The sequence below is a fragment of the Lucilia sericata genome, unplaced genomic scaffold (assembly GCF_015586225.1).
Source record: "Lucilia sericata isolate MDLA Ls3-8-SP2 unplaced genomic scaffold, ASM1558622v1 Contig001465F_arrow, whole genome shotgun sequence".
NCBI lineage: Eukaryota > Metazoa > Arthropoda > Insecta > Diptera > Calliphoridae > Lucilia > Lucilia sericata.
This window is the reverse complement of record NW_023995394.1, coordinates 16,981-42,080: the sequence shown is the minus strand read 5'-3', so window position 1 is coordinate 42,080 and position 25,100 is coordinate 16,981. Positions and strand designations below refer to the sequence as shown.

The window sequence follows — 25,100 nt, the reverse complement described above, 5'->3', positions numbered from 1 at the left end:
CATATACTCAATCATTTGTTTACATTTGCTCTGCTATCAATACCTACTGAATGCCACACATACACCGAACAGCTGTTTAGTTAATTTCAACATTTGTAAACTTCATAATTTCCTAATATTAGTTTATTTTTTCAATTTCTTTATATAAATTGGGTAAAAGTAAATAAAAAACATGGATAAATGGTTAAGAGATCGTTTGTCCACTTGTCTGGATTTTGAGGTACCAGATGATATGATTAAATACATTACATCCATGAAATCTTCCGCCGAGTTCGATGAATATTTCGAGACTTTACTGAATAAGGAATGTGAAGATCATCGTTTGTTTTTGGCCGATTGTAAGCAACGGCTTTTTAGTAAAGCTTTGCCCAATAAAAAGCAACAACAAAATTCCAACAATCAAAAGAAAGCTCAGGGACATGGCTCTTCCGTAATAAAACAAAATCAATCTAGTAATAGTGGTGCAAGCCACAAAACGCATGATACTAATCAAAATCAACAGAACCCCCAGTCACAAGGAGCAAAAAAGAAAACCAAGTATGTAAACCTATATACCAACGATGGTAATGTAGTCGATGCCATAATGCTAAAGGGAAGACGTCTGTGCAACTGCCAGGCCTCTCAGCATAAACTGGTAAACAATTGCCTAAGTTGTGGACGTATTGTTTGCGAACAAGAGGGTAGTGGTCCTTGCCTGTTTTGTGGTGAGCTAGTGTGCACCAATGAGGAACAGCAGGTACTCAAATCATCAGGCAAGAAAAGTGACAATCTCTTAAAATCCCTCAAAGAAAAGGGTGGTGGAGAAGCCTTGAAAAAGGCCCTAGAACAAAGAGATCGTTTGTTGGAGTACGATCGTAATAGTGAAAAACGTACCACTGTAATCGATGATGAACTGGACTATTTTGAAGAAAACTCAGTTTGGCACTCAGACGAACAGAGAGCCACATTTGAAAGGCTGAAGCAGGAAATGCATGAACGTAAACATGCCAGTCGTATTAATCGTAAGATTAAAGTGGATTTTGCCGGTCGTGAAGTGGATGAAGACGTTACAATTAGCCAGGAATATGAACGTGAAGTTTTGAAAGAGGTGGCTGCAGTGAATGCTAAAAGTGATAATTCTAGCAATTGGTCTAACCGCAAACATTCAGACAAATGGGATAATACTGGTGATTTAGATCCCAATATGGATGCTGCTCGCCCTATTTATAGACCATCTGCGGAGGAAAAGGCCAAGAGTAAGGGTCCTACTTTGAATGATGGTCTTGAGCGCATTTATAATCGGGTGCAGGATAAGGAACTAATGGAAATGCAAGATATGCGACAGTGTTTGTCTATGCATCAACCATGGGCGTCATTGCTGGTAGCAGGGATTAAGAAGTGAGTAGATTTTTTAAAACAGATAGATAGATAGATAGATAGATAGATAGATAGATAGATAGATAGATAGATAGATAGATAGATAGTAGGATAGATAGATAGATAGATAGATAGATAGATAGATAGATAGATAGATAGATAGATAGATAGATAGATAGATAGATAGATAGATCGAAAGATAGATAGATCGAAAGATAGATAGATCGAAGATAGATAGATAGATAGATAGATAGATAGATAGATAGATAGATAGATAGATAGATAGATAGATAGATAGATAGATAGATAGATAGATAGATAGATAGATTGATAGATAGATAGATAGATAGATAGATAGATAGATAGATAGATAGATAGATAGATAGATAGATAGATAGATAGATAGATAGATAGATAGATAGATAGATAGATAGATAGATAGATAGATAGATAGATAGATAGATAGATAGATAGATAGATAGATAGATAGATAGATAGATAGATAGATAGATAGATAGATAGATAGATATATAGATAGATAGATAGATAGATAGATAGATAGATAGATAGATAGATAGATAGATAGATAGATAGATAGATAGATAGATAGATAGATAGGTAGATAGATAGATAGATAGATAGATAGATAGATAGATAGATAGATAGATAGATAGATAGATAGATAGATAGATAGATAGATAGATAGATAGATAGATAGATAGATAGATAGATAGATAGATAGATAGATAGATAGATAGATAGATAGATAGATAGATAGATAGATAGATAGATAGATATATAGATAGATAGATCGATAGATAGATAGATAGATAGATAGATAGATAGATAGATAGATAGATAGATAGATAGATAGATAGATAGATAGATAGATAGATAGATAGATAGATAGATAGATAGATAGATAGATAGATAGATAGATAGATAGATAGATAGATAGATCGAAGATAGATAGATAGATAGATAGATAGATAGATAGATAGATAGATAGATAGATAGATAGATAGATAGATAGATAGATAGATAGATAGATAGATAGATAGATAGATAGATAGATAGATAGATAGATAGATAGATAGATAGATAGATAGATAGATAGATAGATAGATAGATAGATAGATAGATAGATAGATAGATAGATAGATAGATAGATAGATAGATAGATAGATAGATAGATAGATAGATAGATAGATAGATAGATAGATAGATAGATAGATAGATAGATAGATAGATAGATAGATAGATAGATAGATAGATAGATAGATAGATAGATAGATAGATAGATAGATAGATAGATAGATAGATAGATAGATAGATAGATAGATAGATAGATAGATAGATAGATAGATAGATAGATAGATAGATAGATAGATAGATAGATAGATAGATAGATAGATAGATAGATCGAAAGATCGAAAGATCGAAGATAGATAGATAGATAGATAGATAGATAGATAGATAGATAGATAGATAGATAGATAGATAGATAGATAGATAGATAGATAGATAGATAGATAGATAGATAGATAGATAGATAGATAGATAGATAGATAGATAGATAGATAGATAGATAGATAGATAGATAGATAGATAGATAGATAGATAGATAGATAGATAGATAGATAGATAGATAGATAGATAGATAGATAGATAGATAGATAGATAGATAGATAGATAGATAGATAGATAGATAGATAATAGATAGATAGATAGATAGATAGATAGATAGATGGACAGATAGATAGATATATAGATAGATAGATAGATAGATAGATAGATAGATGGACAGATAGATAGATATATAGATAGATAGATAGATAGATAGATAGATAGATAGATAGATAGATAGATAGATAGATAGATAGATAGATAGATAGATAGATAGATAGATAGATAGATAGATAGATAGATAGATAGATAGATAGATAGATAGATAGATAGATAGATAGATAGATATATAGATAGATAGATCGATAGATAGATAGATAGATAGATAGATAGATAGATAGATAGATAGATAGATAGATAGATAGATAGATAGATAGATAGATAGATAGATCGAAAGATCGAAAGATCGAAAGATAGATAGATAGATAGATAGATAGATAGATAGATAGATAGATAGAATAGATAGATAGATAGATAGATAGATAGATAGATAGATAGATAGATAGATAGATAGATAGATAGATAGATAGATAGATAGATAGATAGATAGATAGATAGATAGATAGATAGATAGATAGATAGATAGATAGATAGATAGATAGATAGATAGATAGATAGATAGATAGATAGATAGATAGATAGATAGGTAGATAGATAGATAGATAGATAGATAGATAGATAGATAGATAGATAGATAGATAGATAGATAGATAGATAGATAGATAGATAGATAGATAGATAGATAGATAGATAGATAGATAGATAGATAGATAGATGGACAGATGGACAGATAGATAGAATTGGAAACCTATCGAAACAAGATTTATTTTTCATAAAATTTCTTCCAATTCAGACATGAAGGCCGCGTCTGGTACAGTGAACATCGTGGTCGCTTATGGATTGCTTCTACAGCCAAAGAGCCTAGACCAGAAGAAATACAAGAACTAGAAAACTTTTATAAACAATACTACAATGGTAAATGATTTAAAAAATCTAAAAACAGTAATTTTTACAATCTATAACTGCAGATCCCACAATAAAATTTCCCGAACATTACCCCACCGGTTGTCTATTGGGTTGTGTTAAGGTTGATGATTGTTTGGCCCAGGAAGAGTATCGTGATATTTATCCTGAAGGAGAATCCGAATCTCCTTATGTTTTTGTTTGCTCAAACTTTGAACAATTGCCGGTAGTGTTTCCAATTAAGGGACAACATAAGATATGTAAGTAGTGAATAAAGAAGTTGAAATTATTTCCTACATTTTAAATTAAAAAAAATTAAATTCTTTTAGATCAAATTGATCCTAAAATACACAATGCTGCCTGTAAAACTTTAATGCGTTTAAAAGCTACCAAGGGTTAAGTGGAAAGAGGAAGAAGTGAAATCATTCCCGGAGAAAAGATTATACATATAAAAAAAACTAATTCGAAAACTGGATTTTAGCACTGAATTATTATTTCCGCCATTAGAAGTGGTTAAAATTTTCTTATATGAATAAAAATATTGAGATAAATTAATAAAATATTTTATTTAATTCTACTAATTACATTTTCAAAATAATATTACTTAAAATAAAACATTTTTCAAAAAGCAGAGTTCTGTAATGTGAACACAATAAGATTCCCAGCACAATTTCAATTCTAAAATACATTTCATGCTATATTTTCAATTTAAATGGCAACTCTAATAAAATCCGATTGTATTAGATAAAAATAAGTCTCTGCTGATTCCACTCCACTCAGTCCATAACAAACAGTTGATCGTACAAGTGTTTTTTGTTAACTTATCTCTCACATTCTCAACGAAATTCATCTTTATTAACAATTATTTGTTTTATTAATTCAAAAACAAAAATGACTATGAACTGGGAATTAACTGAGGCCGAGGAAAAGGCAATAGCAAAAGAATTTCTAAGACTAGGAGGTAAATTTCAATCAATTCATTTATAATAAAAGTAATTTTACATAATATACTTTTATAATGTTCGTGTAAACAAACTTGCATGTCATCATTGAATTCTTATTACAAATAATTAATAAACAATTGTGACGCTCTTGATAGATAACACTTACTTGGATCATGCGGGCAGTACATTGTATGCGGAAAGTCAAATAGACGCCTGTGGCAAATTATTAAAAGAGAATTTATTTTGTAATCCTCATACCTGTAAAATAACAGGAGATTTTGTTGATCAAGTACGTTATAGGTAAAGTTTTCCATACATTATGTGTTTCACATTTATAAATTCTATTTTAAACCTAGAATTCTGCAACATTTCAATGCCGATCCTTTGGAATACACGGTTGTTTTCACTAACAATGCTACGGCTGCCATAAAAACTGTTGCTGAAACATTTGATTTTGGCGATGAAGAACAGGGTAATTTTTATTATTGTCAGGAAAATCACACTTCTGTGTTGGGTATGCGTGAAGTGATTAAAACTGAAAATAAATATGTCTTGACGCAACCAGAGCTATTGGAAAATCTGCTAAAGAGGAAAGAGTTACTGGCTGGTACTAGTAAAGGCAACTCCTTGTTGGTGTTTTCCGCTCAATGTAATTTTAGTGGCTATAAAATGCCGCTGGATTTAATAGATGTTGTCCACCGGCAGGGTTTATTTAAACGGGGCACTCAAATTTCCGGCCAACCTCAAAAAAAGCAGCCAGATTTAAACAATTTTTATATATTCCTAGATTCAGCAGCTTTTGCGGGTTCTAGTTATTTGAATGTAGGTAAATATAAACCCGACTTCTTTTGCGTATCGTTTTACAAATTGTTTGGGTAAGTTTCATTTCATTTAGCATTTAAACAAAATTTATTGAGCACAAAATTAATTGCTTTATTTTTAGCTATCCCACTGGTGTGGGAGCTTTAATTGTCAGCAGACGCGGTCAATCTGTGCTACGTAAGCAATATTACGGTGGCGGTACCGTCAATATAGCCATGACTAGAGAAAATTTCCATGAAAAACGCGTGGGCTTCTCATCACACTTTGAAGATGGCACTTTATCCTTTCTAACCATTGCAAATTTGTTAGAAGGCTTCAACACTTTGGAGCGTTTGATACCTGCAAGAGAGGGGAAGAATACAATGGAAAGAATTAGTCGTTATGTCTATCAATTAGCTAAATATGGTTATGAAAAGTTAAGCATTTTAAAGCACGCAAATGGCCAGCCTTTGATAAAGTTTTACAATCATAATGGTTATGACGATTACAAATATCAAGGTGGTGTAATTACCTTTAATATTCTACATGAAGATGGTGCCTTTGTAGGGTTTGCTGAAGTAGCCTGTCTGGCAGCTGTTTTTAATATACAACTACGTACTGGTTGCTTTTGTAATCCAGGAGCTTGTCAATGGTTTTTACAACTGTCCAATAGTGATATACGTAAACAGTATGATTCGGGTCATATATGCAGTGATTACAATGATTTGATTGAGGGACAACCCACTGGAGCCGTAAGGGTGGCATTTGGTTACATGACACGTAAACAAGATGTAGACAAACTTGTTAAAATGATAGAGGAGTGCTATTTATCCTCATCTGAGGAGAGATTAAAACACATGGATCTGGAGAAATTACCAAAAGAATTGAAACATATACCGGAACGAATGAAGCCACAATTGAAAGAAATTTGCATTTATCCCATTAAATCATGTGGAGCATTTAAGGTTAAAGATTCTTGGCCTTTAACAAATACTGGTTTCCTGTATGATCGTGGTTGGATGATAGTGGATGCTGCCGGTATGGCCATAACACAAAAACATCAAACTAGATTGTGTTTAATTAAACCTATCATTAATCAACAAAAAGGTTTTATGGAATTGACTTTTACGGGCATGAAATCGGTGCAAGTGAGTTTAGAAGTGTCTAAGGAACAGATAGATTTTATTAATAACTCCTTCTGTCAAAGTAAAGTTTGCGATGATTTAGTGTCCGGTTATGATTGTGGCGAGGAGGTGGCTCTGTGGTTGAGTGATTGCTTAGAAACACCGGGTTTAAGATTAATCAAACAGTATGCCCAAAGACGTGCTCAAACTGGTACGGCCAAAGATATAGCCTTAGCTAATCAGGCACAATTTCTATTAATTAATCGTTCCTCAGTAAGATGGCTGACACATAAAATTACTTCGGAAAAGGAACCATTGGATGGTAGTGTTGAAAGATTTAGAGCAAATTTAGTGATCGAGACTCCTATTGCCCTGGAGGAGACAGAATTTGATATGTTGACCATAGGTGAAACGGTTTTTAAAGTAGATGGCTTTTGCACTCGCTGCCAAATGATTTGCATAGACCAGCATACGGGACAGAAAACAGCAGAACCTTTACGAACTATTGCTCGTGAGTTTAATGGTAAAATACGTTTTGGTATTTATCTTTCACTACTTAAGGTACCCGAAAATGAGACGCAAATTTCGTGCGGTGATAGAATTATCATAAAAAAGAAAAATATTGAATAAACTAAACTACTAAATACAAATGTACATAATTTTATTTCAAGCATTATTTAAGAAACTAAAGCTTTTCTTAAAAAATATTTTTTTTTCGTAAAGTATGATGATTACAGATTTGAGCTATTTCCTCAATTATTAGGTTTTTTGATAAAGTTCAATTTTCAATGAAAAATATGAATGATCATATATTTTCGGTATTTTCTCAATTGGACCTTAAGTTTTTAATTGGGAAACGACAATGTATGTGATTTTCATTATCTTCACGTTTGGACATTTATTGAAAGGAAATTATACGGTGGAAGAATGTATGTAAATAGGTGCGTGCCTCAAATCAAAATCTAATATTCATTAAACTCATCATATCATGTAAATCGATTCAATAGTTGTACCATAAAATGTAACAAGCAAGCTGAGTTATATAATTATAACATCAGGACGGTTTTACTAATTATTTACATAATTTGTGCTTTAGAGTGTTAAAAGTATCACATTATCATACAATTTTCTATAGGTTGTTCTTTTGTCTTTACCAGCGGTTCACCCTGTTCGGCTCGTTTTACATTCTCCAATACGCTTTGATGATCGGGAAAGGCTAGTGACTGTAGTTTGGAGTGAACTAAAGTGTCATTGATTTTAACTTCGAAAGACCCTTGTCGTCCTTTGTGGCACAACATTTCCGTATCAGGTTTTTGTTCAAGCAAAAAGTTTTGCAACATTCTGCACTGCCACTCGAAGTTGCATTTGCCGCTGTTTATTTTTTGAATATTTTTTTTTACAATTATTAAGTAGTACAATAGCTAAATACACATCTTACCAATATTCCACATCAACTTTAACCATTACTGTTATTTTATCACTAGAATTTAGCAAAAATTAAACGGTTTTTTTGCAAACTAGGGAAATTTCTTTTGAAAAGTATTTTAAAGTGTTGACAATTTGGTAAAATTATCTTCAAATCTAGCGATTTTTAAAACGTGGAAACTCTAGAGATTTTTCCAAAAACAACAAATTTTCTAACAAAGGTAAAAAGTAATACATCTACACGAAGAAAACATCTTCATATTTTTTATTGTTGCCAAAATTTTTAGGCAATGCTTGCAAAAGCTTTATGTAATAAGTGCATCCTGAGTAGAGTTCTATAGTTGAAACGAAAAGTCGACTTTTCGACTTTTTGCATTTAGTTAAAAGTCGACTTTTCGACCTTTCGACTTTTTCCATTTTATGAAAAGTCGATTTTTCGACTTTTCGACCTTTTTCATTTATTTAAAAGTCGACTTTTCGACTTTTAGTATTTTATAAATGGTCGACTTTTCGACTTTTTCCGACTTTTTTCGACTTTTTTCGACTTTTTTCGTCTTTTCGACTTTTTCCGACTTTTCGATTTTTTACGACTTTTTGACTATTTTCGACTTTTTTTCGACTATTTTTTTACTTTTTTCGAGTTTTTCCGACTATTTTAGAGTTTTTGACCTCTTTTCCACTTTTTTAAAATTTTCGACTATTTTCGACTTTTTCCGACTTTTCGACTTTTTTCGACTTTCTTCGACTTTTTTCGACTTATCGACTTTTTTCGACTTTCCGACTTTTCGACTTTTATTTACAAAGTCGACTTTTCGACTTTTTTCATAGACGATAGTCGAGTTATCGACTTTTTTGGAACAAAATAGTCGACTTCGACCTTTCGACTTTTTTCGAAAAAAAGTCGATTGTTCGATTATTCGAAATAGCTAAATTGACATCACAGGTGTTGACATTGATTGCCAGTTTTCTGAGAGCTGATGTAAAGCGAATTAGATACGATAACAACATGAGCAAATTATAACGGATTTGCTTATAAACAATTTGACATTACAGTGTTCCCAATAATATTTTTTGTATATGAAGCATGACATTTAGGCCTTCAGCAGTTGTACCAAAGTATATTAATAAAGTAGCGACATCTCTTGTTGTACAACAACATCTACAACAACCACATGTATTTTGTTTTTGGAAAATTTAAGATTGTGTCAAAATAAAATTTCCTTGAAAAACAATGTGAACAAAACATAAATAAAAAATATTACTTTTAAGTTAAAGATATTAACGATTTAATTATATTATTATATATTATACAATTTATTACACTTTTAAACTACTTTAAAACCACTTTTAATTCACTTTTTCAACTTTTCACAAATTTTAACAAATAGCAAAACACAATTTAAAAATGGCGACGTAAACAATGTTAACAATTTTCAAAACAAACTTTGACAATTTGCTTCATTTATCTAGTTTAAAAAAATAGTCAGCTGTTCAAGTGATGCTACTTTATTAATTTACTTTGAGTTGTACTACCACAAGCACCCCTAGAAAATTCATTCTGAACTGATTGATGTAAACAAAACAAAACAATATAACTCACAGCTGACACGAAAAATGTAAAAAATATGACTACAGCCTAAAAAAGCAAGAAAAACTCAAAAACTGTGAATTTAACAATCATTAAAACTTAATTAGTAACGAACAAAAAACTTTTAAGAATTTTCCACAAACCGAAGAAAATGGTACGTTGTATTGTGATAAATCGTAAGTCGGCCTTAATGCTAATCTGGATTTTCGTGCTGAGTGGCATACGACAAAGTTACACGGATGATGCAGACAACAAAGTTACCACCAGCAACAATAGCGAAGTGGCTCCCTATGTGATACGCAACTTTAATGAAACGTCGCAGCAGCTATCCCAGTGTCAGAATACAGCCAATATAAATTGTAGTGAACTGCAGTTTCCATGCATAAAATGTTACTACAATTACACCTGCCACTATGGTCAAGAATTGTATGTCAACTGTTCGGCTTTGCATCAGGTGGAGTGCCAGGGTAGCCGTTGGTTTTGGCATCAAATGAATTGTCGTTATTGCTATCAAACCGAGAAATGGCAACAGAAATGTGTTCAAAAAGGCAATTGCAATTCGGTAAATGGCCAATATTATAAAACCAACTGTACCGTTAGTCCGGATGTTTTTTGTCTGGGTAACCGTTCGTTTTCGCGCAATATTAAGTGTAATTGGACACAAGGTTATCGCTGGAGTACGGCTGTAATAATAAGTTTAACTTTGGGAGGTTTCGGAGCCGATCGCTTTTATTTGGGCCATTGGCAGGAAGGTATTGGTAAACTGTTTAGTTTTGGTGGTTTGGGTGTATGGACGATAATAGATGTAGTATTAATATCATTGCATTATCTGGGACCTGCTGATGGTTCTTTGTATATTTAAGGGAATATAATAGCAAAAAACTCTAGGCCTTAAGTTAAGTTTAAAATGTTAATAATAAAGAAAAACTAAAAAATAAACCAAAATATACTCAAATATTTTTAATATTATACCACAATTGCATAATTTTTTCTTTTTATTTCATATTTTACCCTCTCCTTTATATAGTTTTATTATAGAACTTTTTAGTTATTACTGTATTTCACTCATCATCATCTCCAAAACGTATATGTTTAGTAATTAGTTTCTTTACCTTCTCCCTGCCCCGTTTCTGTGGTATTTTTACTTGTTTATTTAGCTTTTGCTCTCGATCTTTTTCAATTTTTTGCCAATAGTTTGCCTCAGCTTCATCGGATAATATTTTGCATTGATATTCAGCACAGCTGATTTGTTGCATAAATTCCACTGCTTTCTGAGAAGACTCTAAACGTAGATAAGCTTGCATAGCACCTTCTTTGATATCCACATATTTTACCGAGCTATATTGACGCATATCGGCTTTAAATTCCTTAATATTAACACAAGGCTCTAGAAATGAAATTTCAACTATAAGACCCGGTTCATAGCTAAATAAGGGTGTCCTTTCCAATGCGGGATTCTGTTTTGGTACCTTCTCGCTAATGCTTACTTTTGTGGGAGGCTCTTCTTCGGCTGCCCCATAGAAATTCATATTCATTTTCTGTAATTTATGCTTATTACCAGTTTTAGAATTTTTCTTTTGTTCCTGCTGTCCACCTGGTAAAGAGTTATTGTCTTCCACCAGTGCGGCATCTTTTTGCTGCTTTAGTTCTTGTTGTTCACGCCAAGCTTTACGTTTCAGTTCGGTCACTTTTTCTCTTTGTAGGTTAAGATATTTATTGCGTAGTCGTTTCCAATCTCTTTTCGGCAATATTTTTAGTTCATAGTAGGCCACATCAGTATTGAGCTCAGCTTTAAGTTTTAGGGATTCGGTGGTTTTAGATTTCTTCTTCCGTTTGCGTTTCTTTTTCTTAAGTCCTTCCTCGACCGTTTTATCATCCAAACCCTCAGCCTTTATTTCGCTTTCCGATTGAGAAGTCGTAGCATTGTCTGTTTGCGAATTTTCAGTATCATCTTGTGTTTCAATTTTAGATTTCTTGGCTTTAGGTTCGGTTTCTTCGATAGTATCATCATTTTTAGTTCTTTTCCTGCTGTCTGTAGCATTTGATGTAGTGTCCTCCTCCTCCTTTTCTCCTGACTGTTCCTTAATGTAAGATTTTACGCTGGTTAGTTCTGAGGGATCTTTTTCTTGCATACTAAGGACACCATTAAACTCTTTGAAAGCTTTAATAGCTTTATTAACGCTATCCTCTTTTTCAAATTCCACAAAACCAAATTCTTTGATCTTGCGTGATTTGGTATATTTTGGCAGGGAGATATAGGCAACTTTGCCAAATCTTTCGAAAATTTGCCGCACCCATTCATGATCCGCTGTTGAAGGCAAAGCCTCCACATATAATGTTTTCTCATCAACATTACGATTTTCAGCTAACGGTATTTTACGCTTGACCTTTTGCTGTGTTTCATCCAACTCCAGCAGCTCAGAATTGCTTAAAGATTTTGCAATATCCTCCACTTTGGAGGTCAAAGCTTTCATTTTATTAAATGTCATAAAAATCTCCAAGGGAACATCTAAAAATAGTAATTTAATGAAGTACAATGTTATTTCATTCCATTCCATTCCATTGAAACTTACATGGATCTTTATCGAGCTGTTGTTTTAAAAAACGATCTTTGGTCAAATTAGCATCACCAAAGTAAAATTCCATTTGTGCCCTTATAGCATTGTAGTAATGCTTTTTACGTTTCCTATAGCTCTTCTTGTGTTCTCCTTCCTCAGCCGGCTCTTCAGCCATGCTTATATCGGTTGGTCCTTCTCCCACTGCTATTTCTTGATCAGTTTTGATCACATCTTGTTTATTCTCTTCCGTACTTTGTTCTTTCTGCTTTGTACTCTTTTTGTGTTTATTTTTGGTACCCATTGGTAAAAGTTTATATTATTATTTAAGAAAAAAATAAATAAATTGTGGAAAAGCGTTTAGAAATTCACTGTCCAAAAGTTTTCACACGGATTTTGTTTTGATTAACGTTGCCAATTGGTCATATTGTTTATTTATTTTCCAAAATGTCAAATGAACGCCAAAAATGGCATCTCTATCAGGCATGGGAAATTGAAATCTTAAATTATAACAAAAATAGTACTTTTAAGAATTTAGCGTACTTAACTATTTTTCCGCTAGACTATAGACTAGAATGTATAGTAGACTAGACTGTAAACTAGACTATGTGCTAGAATATAGACTAGACTATAGATTAGACAAAACAAGAGACTAGTCTACAGACTAGACTAAATATTAAATATGTACCGGTCTATTGACTAATATGTAGACCACTTATCAAATGTTTATGTTAGAAAAAGTACCGAAAATGTCGTGGGGGTATTTTCGATATAAAAAAGTACTAAGGTACTGCCTGACACCTAGTATTTGCTTTGTCGATAACATAGAAAAATAAATACCTTTTCTTAGGGTTCTATAAATCGACTTTCGAATAATCGAACAATCGACTTTTTGTCGAAAAGTCGACTATTTTGTTCCAAAAAAGTCGATAACTCTATTTTGTTCCAAAAAAGTCGATAACTCGACTATAGTCTATGAAAAAGGTTGAAAAGTCGACTTTGTAAAAAAAGTCTAAAAGTCGTAAAAAGTCGAAAACTCGAAAATAGTCGAAAAAAGTCAAAAATAGTCGAAAATTTTAAAAAAGTGGAAAAAAGTCAAAAACTCGAAAATAGTTGGAAAAACTCGAAAACTCAAAAAATAGTCGAAAAAAGTCGAAAATAGTCAAAAAGTCGAAAAATCGAATATTTATAAAATACTAAAAGTCGAAAAGTCTAAAAGTCGACTTTTCGTTTCAACTATAGAACCCTACCTTTTCTATGGTCGAAAATCCTTTTAAAAATAAACAACTTCGGTAACCCTGTGTCTTAAAGAATTAAATAAACATCTGTCAAAATAAAAAGACGAAAAGAAGAGAAGCGCAAACATTAAGATAAGAAGAAGCGGCACAAAAAATTGCAAAGTGACGCTCGATTTTTAAAGATTATTTGTTGAGAATTTTTTTATTCTTGAAAACTATTGCAAAATATATTAAAATCTAAAATACAATAATATCAACAAAAACAATTAAAATAAATAAACAGAAAAAGTATCAAATCAAAGGAAAACTAAGAATAAAGTAAAACTATGCAGTGAATGTTGAAAATTGGAAAAATTGTGATGAACAACAACACAAAAAAGCACGCAAAACAATAAGAACGAAAATTTATCAAAAAATAAAAAAAAGAATTTACAACAATTTCTGTTGAATTTATTATTACAAAACATGGAAATTGTGGTGTTAAATAGTGATATAGCACGTTTGGTATTGGGTAAGTTTGTTTTAATGGTTTTTTTAAATGAAAAAAGTTAACAATTGGAAACATGTTTTTGTTTCATTGGCCAGACTATTTGAAGTCTCAAAAATTGAAAAAGGCCACTCACACCTTTTGTAAGACTTCACCATATTTGAAACAGGAATTCTCGGCCTACAAACAGGGCTTGCAGACACATTCATTTTTTCCTGAACTACAGGAAATTATTTGTGAATATGTAAAAATATCACGTAAAGGTAAAATATTCATATTAGAACTATAATTATAAAGTACAGTTCCATTAAGAACTTTCTTTAAATTTTTAACTTAAGTTGAACAACTGCTGCCCAAATTGACCGATGCCTTACGTTCCCAATTGCAACCGTGCAAGTTGTCGGAAAAAGTCAATGAACTTTTAGAACGTGGTTCACAAGCCATACTAGGCTCTAATCTGAGTAACAATAAGAATGACCTCAAAAGTAGTGCCTCCACTGTGGCCAACTCACAAAGCAATAATACAGCCGATGAAAAGGATGGCTGCCAGGCCAAACGTAAAAGAAGTTTTGAGTGTTCTAACAATTCATCGAATGATGAAGTGGCTTCTGATACGAATACAAATAAGAGACACAAATTAACTTCATCTCGCTTAGGGCCCTATACGAAGAAAAGACGTGTACTACAGCCATATTGTTTTTTATCGGCCAAAGCTTTACAGCGTCATAAACGTCGTTATTATACAAAAGCTTGTGCCTCTACCACAGAAGAAGATGTCGAGGAAGAAGAGGATGTTGAAGAAGAATCGCAAGAGTCGAGTAATGACAACGGTGAAGATGTTAGTGTTACTGAGGAAGAGTCACAGGTTGATGAAGAATGTGATGGTGATGAAATATTCAATGGTGAAAAGCCTTCAAAGGAGTCAACTCCACGAAATAGATCGAATAGAAAGGCGGAGAATTTGGTGGCCCCACCCATTCTACCGGTGAGTAATAATTTCCATAGATCTCTAGATTGAAGCTTTTAAGAATCTCAAGAAAATGTTTTTCATAAAAAGGTTTCTCAGCTTTTTCATTAGAAGCATTTTTAGATCAAAAAATTTTCAGACAAAAATTCTTTACAGAAAGCTTTCACGGAAAAAAGTTTTTTAAGTTTTTTATAAAAAAAATCACTGGGATTTTTTGCATTATTATTTATTTTTTTTAATAAAAGCTTTCTTATTTATAAAAAGCTTTCTCAGAAAAGGTTTTCGTAAAAAGCTTGTCATAATTTTTTTTTAATTTTAAAAAACATATAACAGAAAGACAAAGTTTTTTCATAAAAAGCTTTCTCAAATTTCTTTTTTTTTCAATAAAAGCTTTCTTAGAAAAAGCTTTCCTGCAAAAATCAGTTTTTCATAAAATGCACTTTTCTCAGAAAAGTCTTTTTACAAAAAACTTTTTTAGGAAGAAAAGTTTTTTTCATTAAGAATTCCGAAAATTATGTTTCCATAGTATGCTGCTTTACAAAAACATTTTCCAAATTTTTTCCTACAGAACTTTTTTATTCACTATAATACATTATTTTCTGTATTCCATTTTAAAATCTATTTCTATATTTCACAGGATATTTCTCAAGCTATATTAGACAATCCGGAATTTCAACAAAAATTAGTGGAAAACATCAATCAAGCTTTAACTAAATCTAGCAGCGAAACTACAACACATCCTTTAAATTCCAATCAAACGGAAAATTCGAATCCCCCTTTAAGCGGACCGCCATTAACTGGTGAAGAAATTACCTCAAGTCAGCTTTTAGATCAAATGATCAAAAATATCTTAGATGCTACCGAAAAGGAACCCAGTTTTAATGACATCATACAAGAGGTGGTAGAGGCAGCCAATAAGCCTCAAGTACAATCGGCAGCAATACAATGTAATATTAATACAAATACAAATTTGCCGGCAGTAGAAAATGTACCCTTGCCATACCCAATGATAGAACCACCACCACTAATGCCGACACAAACGGCAACACAAATACAGTTGCAGCAAATACCAGCACCTGCAGTACCGCCTACTGAAGGTGATTCAGCGCAAACAGGAAATGTAATGACAACCAGGAATATGTTAAATATACCTGCAACAAATGTACCACCACCTCGTACTCCTGTCATAATAAGATCAGCAACTGCTACCAACACTTCTATAACAAGTGCAACAGCTTTGACTGCTCAAGATCCTCCCACAATGTTGGCGAATAATTCATTTGGACCGTTGATCGATCCTAATTTTTCCATTTCAAAATTAATTGTTTTAAACTCAAATGATAGTGCTCAGAAGCAGCATCCGGAAAATTGCATAGGTAATACCACAGCTGATAACCTAATAAGTCAATTATCCACCAGTGGTATTGTGGATTCCTCAGATGAACAAGTTTACTTTGACACTACCACCGGTCAGCTAACTTTTCCCATTTTCCTAACCAACGATGGTTTATTGACAAATTTTCCCTTCCTTATCAATAATGAAATTGTTAATCAACAATTACAACCAAATAATTTGGGTAATTTAGAGGGATCACGTCTAGAAATTCCCTTAAGCGAACCTATAGTGGTAAGTGCAAATCAATTGCCTCCCAATTCTATAATTTTAAGTAGTGCTCATAAGGAAGCTATTGTTGAAAATCCTGAAACGGTGGAAAAAACTATTAAGGAGGCAGATGTAAAGCACTGTAATACGGTGCCGCCCACTTCAACGGACAATCGCTTGTTGTGTGACAAAGCTACCCCCTCCTCAAGTGGCATTGTTAATACTAAAGCTTTTAAAAGTTTGTCGACACCACGCAAACGTACTTCTCATGTTAGAACACTAACATTTTCGCCCAGAGATCCTAATTCTTTGGGTACTGCGGGTACACCATTATCCACCAGAAGGGAGGCCATAAGTCGTTTCCAGAGAACTTTACCAAAAGTCATGGCAGAGGATGAAAAAGTTAAAACAGTGGAAAATGCGGAAAAACTGGATGAAAAGGAAAATAATGCCTCCGAAAAGGCTGTCATAAAAACTGTGGAAATACTGCCAACCATAGCAAATTCCGCGGCAAATGCTAACAGCGAAACTATGACAGAGAACACCAGTGTCTCGGCAAATGAGTCCAGCAACATACCACCCCTCTTCGTCAGCGAGGAGAGCAGCAACCAAACTATTATAAACAAACAGATAACAGCTTCAAAGGATGTGCAAAAGGAACCTTTAAAACCCAAAGCCTTAACAAATATCTCCAAAACCCAAACTACAGCCGATGAAAATACACCAAAACGCAAACAATACCGCAAAACAGCCGTAAGATCTTGCAAAAGACAACTGTCAAAGTCTTCAAATGAAGATGAATTACTCGAAGAAGAGAAAGCGGAAAAGGAAAATGAAAAAACTGAGGAATCGCCGCCGCAAGCTGATGGAAATTCTGCTGACAATGATATGATGCAAGAATGGATACGTTTTCGCAGTACATGCAAAAAAGTCGATTTGGATGTACGACTACGAGAGATCAATGCCTCGACACAATCAAAACAAGTCAAGAAAGTTAATACCAAAAAGCGTGTTAGGCGTAAAAAACCGGCGGCGATTAAGAAAAAAGAAAAACAATTGGCGAAGGAAGCTGAAGAATTGGAAAGATCTAGAGAACTACATAATGAATCACAAGAACAGTTGGAAATGGATGAACAGCTTAACGAGTCCATCGACAAACCGTTAAATGAAAACCAGGATAATGTTAACTTAAACGAGCCAATTAATAAGGAAAGCGTTATGGTTAATGAACAAAAACCTTTAGCGGAAAATGAAAAACAGCCTGTAGTAGCAGAAAATGCCAAAATTTCTACTACTCAAAATGAAAATGAGAAAACAGTCGGGAAATCCATAAAACCAGATAAAAAAGCTAAAGAGCATGAAAAGAAAACCGAAGAAGTGACAAAACCAATTGAGGCTCCCTTGGAAAATACTTTGAAACCCACTACTCAAAGTCATAATACCGAAACTATTTCTCAACCACCACCACCACATGTCAATGAAGCCTTGGAACGTGAAAAAAGAACTGCAAACATGGCTTTCCTCTTAGAAACACCCTTTAAAGATCCCAATCTTGGCTCTTGTATACCACCCACTCCGGGTATATTTGCTCCTTCTCTGGAGACACCGGCTGGTAAACAAAAAGATCCTCATGATGATATGCAAGCCTCAGCTTCTTTCTTATTTGGTTCTATTACTAAAAGCGAGTTGGATACTCCTTTAATGAGTGCCATAACACCAGGATTTCGTTTTACACCTTTTGGTTTGAAAGATATAGGCACTCCGAAAAGTGTACCCGGCACAGACTATTCCTCGGGAGGTGGTTCTTACTATAAACCCGATGAAAGTGAAGATTTGGATCGTAACATCGATAAAATGCTAAGGAACTCAGCACAAAAGAAGCCAGATACAGAAGAAGCCAATGACACCGATAATGTGGAACCGGAAGAAAGAGAAGAAGGTGAAATTGTAAGTGAACCAATAGAAAATGAGCATAATGTGGAAATGATGGATGAAATCGAAGTAGAAATTCCTATAGAAAAACTAAAAGTGGAACCTATAGTCTTGAAACGTATAAAATCATTCGGTACCGAGGCAGTTGATAGCATGGAGACAGCTAAAATAGATCCACATTATACTCTAGTGTCAGGTTTACCAGAAATTTCTGCTGCCGAAGAGGAATCCTCTTCATCTTCCTCTTCCTCATCAGGATCCTCATCATCATCAAAATCTTCCTCTTCCTCATCATCTTCCTCGTCATCATCTTCTTCCTCGTCCTCATCTAGTTCTAATGCTTCGGTGAAATCCAAAGCTGTCAAAGAGGCTGCAGAATCTAACAAGAAAGTCAATATAAATGATTTAGATAATTTATCCGAAATTTCCAGCACAGAAGATGAAGAATGGCAAAAACTAGCCGTTACCGATAATGATGAAAATTCTCAGCTCGTTAGTAATGATGGTGAAGTACGTTATCCGGTAAGAAGTTGGCTAACGCCTATCAAAGAGAATATGATTATTGAAACAAAAACTTTTAAGGAAACTGATGTTTCTCAAAACACATTGGCGGAATCTAAGCCAGCCACAATAAAAGTAACGCTACCATTAAAATCTGCAGAAAAAAGAAACAGACAAGTTAAGGAATTGGAATTAAAGAAAGAACGTATGAAAGAGAAACTTAAAAATGATGCTAGTACAACAACGAAGAAAGATAAAACCGTTGCAGCACCAACAACAGCACCTAATATATCGGCTGCCTTGGCGGCCACGCGTATGTTACATTCCATGCGTGACAAAGGCAAGAAACCAGCATGTTTCCAAAACCAAAATTACACAGAACCAACAGCAGTAGATGAAACACAAACGGCACAAGATAAACGTTCCTTAGATGTTCTAACTGCCTTAAATCTATCGGCCAAAAAGCATTTGCCAAAAACTCCCGAAAATCAACAAAAACAACAACCCCGGACCTTGCCAGCGGAGGACAATGCTGTGGCTGTATCACCAGAAATTGTCAAAGGAAAATCTAAACTTAATATTTCTCCCTCGAACACAAATAAAACACCACAACGCAAGTGCTTACCCATAGAAGCCAGACCGGTGACAAGAACTATACGTAAATCGGGTAAAAAAATTGTAAGGACTCCGTTGGCATTCAAGGTCATACATTCTCCTGGTAAAATAAACTCACACAGCACCACCACTACTTTGGCAGAATTTGCTGCCACGAAAACTCTTAATAAAAGTAAAGAAACCTCTATACCTTTTATACAACAAACCCTACGGGTGTCTCCGCGTCTCATGAAACCCAACAAGCTAAGAGGCAAGAAACCCGCCGAATCTCCTGTACAAAAAACTAAAGCTAACACCAGAAATACTAAAACCAAGGCCGCAGCAGTGGCTAAGCCAAAAGCGGCACGTACACGAAGTAATAATAAAAAGAAAGAAACAGCTCCTTTAGAAAAGGAAATGAAAGAGCTATTGGAAGACTGGAAAGAGGAATCGTTAGAAAATAAAAATGAACAAGAAGAATTTGTAGATGAGACTGAGGAAAAATTAGCAGCGGGTGCTGTAAAACCCAAAATCCACCTTAAGGCCCGAAATGCCATGATATCGAATAAAACTAAAATAGAAACGAAAAAAGAAACAGTGGATGAAACTAACAAGAAAACAGAAAAAGTATTAGTCGAAGAAGTACAAAATAAGCCAAAGGAAAAGGCACAAAAAGGACATAACACTATAACTAAACCTGAAACGCCAACTGTGGCTAAAGCGGCAACCAACACAGCACAGGAAAATGATAACTTTGATGACGACGACGATGATGACGATCCTTTAGAGGATTGTGAAATTACCACTTTTGATGAGACAGATACCAAAAGATTTATTAACTATACTTACAGTGGTCCTGATGGTCCGCCGTCTGTTAGTCCTCAACGTCATGATTTTTCTAATTTCCAAATGGTGGTGGCCATTGACGAAAACGAAAAGCATATATGGCGTATTAGCGAGGGTATCTGCTTATTTAGTTGTGCACCCAGTTTGCCAGCCAAGACTGTGTCAGCAACAATACCGAAAAAGCGTAAAATACGTACAACATCTATAACAACTGTAACGACTAATAAGGCTGTTACCGCCATTGCGCAACCTAATACAAAAATAGCAGCTTTAAAAGCTTTTACCACCAACAATCCAACGGCTACTTCAACGCCTGTGGCTGGGGCAGCATCTGCTAGTAGAACGATTGCGGAAAATGGTAAAAACAGCGGCTCAACTGATGAAGGAGGAGGGTAAGTGTTATAAATATTATTTTTAAATGTTTATTTTTATACGTCTAACATGAATTTATTCCAATCTAAACTCTTACCTTTTTGGTTAACACTATTTTAAAGTTCAAAGTGGTTGATAATAGTGTCGAGAAGTTATACTTTGGTCGAGAATTTAAAAAATAATAGAGAATATATAAATATTATTTTTTTTTTTAATTAAGTTTTAACTTAGTAGCACCACAATTTAATTTTACCTATAACGTATTTCGAGATGTAGCTAGAGAATCTTACGAAGGTTTTCAGAGATCTAAGGAATCCTAGAAAGAGAGACAGTTTAGAGGTTGAACCTCAAAAGCTGACAAGTGATACTGCTTTGGTTGGCATATTTGTGATCAATTTATTAGTAGCATCTTCATTTAATTTTAAATACGGAACATTTTCGGAATTAGTTATTTAAGATGAAGGAGGTTCTTAGAGAGTTACGCATCTAATGGCTCAACAAATCTATATAACATGTCTTTGATCATTTTATTAATTATATCTTTATTAAGTCAGATAAGATGTGAATGCAGTGAGTTAGCCATTTAAAGATTTCAGATGGCTCAATAACCGAAAAAATGTACTAGGGATACTGGAGTATAAAGGAGGTTTGTATCTAGATACGCGATCTAAATACACATAGAAACAGATTGATAAGAATTAAAAAGTTTTTAACAATTTCAATAAAGTCACGAGTACATAGACCGCACTAAAGGTTTTGGAATATTTTAGAATAATGTTCTTAAAGTATAGATATGTCCTGTGAGCCAAATGAGACATGATCAATGCACAATAAAAAAATCTATAATGATTGTTTTAAAAGAACAGCCAATTTGGTTCTTGAATATCGGACATTTCTAAACTTTCCGTCTATGGAATACCAGGTCATCAGCAGAGGTGCAGGAACTTCACAAACGGCTGTAGAGATTAATAGGCGTTTTGGAATGAATGACAAAGGTCAAGTGGCAAAAACATGATTCACTCATATTCTTTCCCCTAGCCAAACATATTATTGGTGGTACTGGTCGCTGTCTTTTTTTTATCATAACGCTACGAGATTTGTTCTTTCATGTTACAACTTCTGAAGTTATCACGACAATGGGGAAAGTATTACAAACTTTTTCTGCTATTATGCCGTCTTGGTGTAATATAGGTTCGCGACACCACCTGATTGTTTTATTTGAAATTAACATCAGAAGCCTTCTTACAGGAACTGAGTTTGGGAAATGGATGCAAAATTTCAGAACATTCGTTTAAGGCAACCTAAAGAGATCTAATTGATGACATCAAGTGTATCTCTAATAAAATAAAATGTAATCAGATTAGATGAGTTCTAGTCTAGTATTCTACTATTCAGGGATTGAAGTTGTTACTGGCATTACGAATTCGTCGGAATATCAGCGAAATGAGTATTGATATCTTCATGAATTTCTTATAGTTCGGTGTCCATCTGAATCAAATGTAAAGGTTCTGCTGCAGAAAATGTTATAGACATAATTATACATCAGGTTTAGTTCGTAGGGATGCCACTCTTCGTATTTGATCCTGTTGTGATATCCAGAGTATTGCAGTGAGGTTTGTCAGTATATGGGTAAATACCCAGCAAAAAATATTTGATGTCATACTTTACAAACCACATCTTAATCACATCTTAAAATGCGATTTCATATTTTTCACTTTTATAAACCAAATATTTCCTTACAAATGAAACCCCAGTTAAAAGTGAGGAAAGAGATGTGGAAAAGTCATTACAAATAACATATTTGAAGTACATCATGATTTGGTGAAAGAGTAGTGAAATTTACATAAGCGTGTCATTAAGAGAATGTGTTTTATTTTTGACATCCAAATATCGGATTTTTACTGCTTCTAAAAATAAGATCAGATGTAGTTCAAAGCTGCCAAAAATGAACAACATCCCTCCAATGACACGCTAATGTAAAATTCATAGGTTTTACACCCGAATTTGAAGCACTTCGGGTTACTAGTTCCCAGCAAAAAAATTTTGAAGTTGTTCAAGAAGAAGGGATATTTTCATGATTTCTTTAGTACGTATTCAATTTAATGCGTTCTAAATACATGCCTAAATTCTAATAAATTTGTCATAAGTGAAGGCATGAAAAATTGCACCCAATTCACTCATGTAACTCTACTATAGGAACTGTAATATATCACTATAATTTGGTATACTCTTAGAATTTAAAGGAAACGTGCATTTCATACAACAAATTTAAAAATAACATTAATTTTATTAGATTTTTGTATTTAATATTTGTTAAATTAGTAATATTAAGTCCATTTGACTGACTGATTTTAAATTATAATGGGTATTTTTACTTCGAATGAATTTTAATGCAATTCAAAATTTGTTTTATTTTGTTATCACATTTAATTTTTATCAATATCATGCTAAAATATTAATTTAAATATTAATAATTAATTCGTAATACCTTTAATAATGCATTTTAAAATAAATATAGTGCACCAATGAAAATTCGCTTGAGAATCATCGGATGTTCATTGGTTGTAAGCACTCATTTTAATGCCGAACTATTTTTCCAAATACGAACCCATGCACGCCAATGACACGCTAATGTTAAAATCATGCATGTTTCACCTAAATATGAACCAGTTCATTATCAGTTGAACCCATGTATTTACTACTTTTTTTGCACGCCTTTTTTTGCTGGGTTGTGATGAAAATTCTACATCTTTTTCCACACTTTTTTTGCTGGGTATCCTCAGATATTGGCTTATTTAGTGATCGTCTCATAGCAGATATATCCGCCTGGTTGCGGTATAAACGTTCGTCACACCAGAGGGAGCAGTAATCGGCATACATATTTATAGATTCTGGAGTGTTTAATGTTCCTTTCGGTTCATGAGCCTTTAACCTAATCGCAGAGCATAGGTCCAGTTGAACAGCGCTTAAATCAGATAGTAACCAATTTAATATGTTAATAAGGTTCCTGTCGGCCTTTAATCTAATTGCGTATAGTAACCAATATAATAGGGATAGCAATGCATTCGTTGAAGCTGTTTTTAGCTCAATGGGTAAATGTTGAGAAGTATATTCCAAGCCTAACTATTGCCTGAAAGATCCAGTTGATGCGTCTCGGGTTGACTTCGAAGCTAGTACCTACAATCTTCTTGCAGGAATATAATTATTTGATTTTAGACCAATTAATTCTGTGTGACAATTCTAACTACTAAATCTCAACAACTTTCAAAAGTTCTAATATAACAAACATCAACATATCATTGCAGCTCTAAATCTAAGACTACAACAAAAGTGCAACCAATTGAAACGGCTAAAAAACCTCTAGCAGATACAAGTAATGAAACTCCAAAAATACAAAATGAAGATATCGAATTAATATTATCACATCTGCATGGTACTTAAAAATAAAACAACGACAATTTTAAGTAAATTAGTGCAATGTTGATCAAAATAAAATAATTACCATACAATTTTGCACGATTATATAAAAATTACTAATACCCTCTCCTAATATCAGAAAATATATAAATGTATAGCTATATATTATAACTTGTCATTAAATCATTTAATTATCACTAAGAAAAACATCATATAAACGGTTTTTATTACATAATTATCTATGTAAATTTTTATTATAATTATATTTTAAAGAAGAAAAAAAAAAGAAAAGCATTTCCTTATAAAAATTTATTGTTACTGCAGCAGTTTTACTTCTAAAAATTCACTTTGTTATAAATACTTTCATAAACTAAAAGTATTTTATTCATTTTTATTAAAATACATAATAAAGCCAAAACACGATCGAAATATGTTTTTTTTTAAATGCAAACGCTTTAAGACTCGGTGTTTTAATTACTTGTTACTCATAAAATTTGTTAAATTGCTTTTAATGCATCTTCATCTTACATTTTTTGATTTAATTACTAAATAATATAGTTTATACATACTTATACTACATACGTATATTTTTTATTATTAGTATTATTATAAGTTTTCGCTAAGATTTATTTAACATTAAAAGAGAAATTGTTTGTGTAAAATATTTGTAAAAAAATATATTCGTAATAAAAAGAAAATAT

The 25,100-nt window shown here is 33.2% G+C and overlaps 6 protein-coding genes across 7 annotated transcripts; 4 read left to right on the top strand and 2 right to left on the bottom strand.

The window, feature by feature from the left end:
• Nucleotides 1-71: 71 nt before the first annotated feature.
• LOC119611501 (activating signal cointegrator 1) lies at nt 72-4,556 on the top strand. Its single transcript, XM_037967092.1, has 4 exons — nt 72-1,377; nt 3,896-4,017; nt 4,071-4,265; nt 4,335-4,556. Exons 1-4 carry the CDS (start codon nt 173-175, stop codon nt 4,403-4,405), a joined length of 1,593 nt encoding a protein of 530 aa, XP_037823020.1. The 5' UTR covers nt 72-172; the 3' UTR covers nt 4,406-4,556.
• A 73-nt stretch (nt 4,557-4,629) lies between these two features.
• On the top strand, nt 4,630-7,528 carry LOC119611500 (molybdenum cofactor sulfurase). 2 transcript variants are annotated; one of them, XM_037967090.1, is made up of 4 exons: nt 4,630-4,966; nt 5,105-5,249; nt 5,306-5,824; nt 5,893-7,528. In XM_037967090.1, exons 1-4 carry the CDS (start codon nt 4,897-4,899, stop codon nt 7,502-7,504), a joined length of 2,346 nt encoding a protein of 781 aa, XP_037823018.1. In that variant the 5' UTR covers nt 4,630-4,896; the 3' UTR covers nt 7,505-7,528. The 2 variants fall into 2 exon arrangements, with proteins under 2 accessions (XP_037823018.1, XP_037823019.1); XM_037967091.1 differs by lacking the exon at nt 4,630-4,966 and having other exon boundaries at nt 5,109-5,238.
• Nucleotides 7,529-7,860: 332 nt separating this feature from the next.
• LOC119611505 (migration and invasion enhancer 1) lies at nt 7,861-8,449 on the bottom strand. Its single transcript, XM_037967112.1, has 2 exons — nt 8,313-8,449; nt 7,861-8,245 (listed from the first exon to the last, which is right to left on the bottom strand). The coding sequence occupies exons 1-2, from the start codon at nt 8,336-8,338 to the stop codon at nt 7,984-7,986; spliced, it is 288 nt and encodes a 95-aa protein (XP_037823040.1). The 5' UTR covers nt 8,339-8,449; the 3' UTR covers nt 7,861-7,983.
• Nucleotides 8,450-9,851: 1,402 nt separating this feature from the next.
• On the top strand, nt 9,852-10,864 carry LOC119611495 (TM2 domain-containing protein almondex). The gene has a single exon (XM_037967086.1). The coding sequence runs from the start codon at nt 10,039-10,041 to the stop codon at nt 10,747-10,749; it is 711 nt and encodes a 236-aa protein (XP_037823014.1). The 5' UTR covers nt 9,852-10,038; the 3' UTR covers nt 10,750-10,864.
• Nucleotides 10,865-10,928: 64 nt separating this feature from the next.
• LOC119611494 (la-related protein 7) lies at nt 10,929-12,860 on the bottom strand. The gene is made up of 2 exons (XM_037967085.1): nt 12,461-12,860; nt 10,929-12,396 (listed from the first exon to the last, which is right to left on the bottom strand). The coding sequence occupies exons 1-2, from the start codon at nt 12,744-12,746 to the stop codon at nt 10,949-10,951; spliced, it is 1,734 nt and encodes a 577-aa protein (XP_037823013.1). The 5' UTR covers nt 12,747-12,860; the 3' UTR covers nt 10,929-10,948.
• A 930-nt stretch (nt 12,861-13,790) lies between these two features.
• Nucleotides 13,791-25,100, top strand: LOC119611492 (serine-rich adhesin for platelets). Its single transcript, XM_037967083.1, has 5 exons — nt 13,791-14,191; nt 14,266-14,430; nt 14,506-15,152; nt 15,772-21,002; nt 24,288-25,100. Exons 1-5 carry the CDS (start codon nt 14,146-14,148, stop codon nt 24,421-24,423), a joined length of 6,225 nt encoding a protein of 2,074 aa, XP_037823011.1. The 5' UTR covers nt 13,791-14,145; the 3' UTR covers nt 24,424-25,100.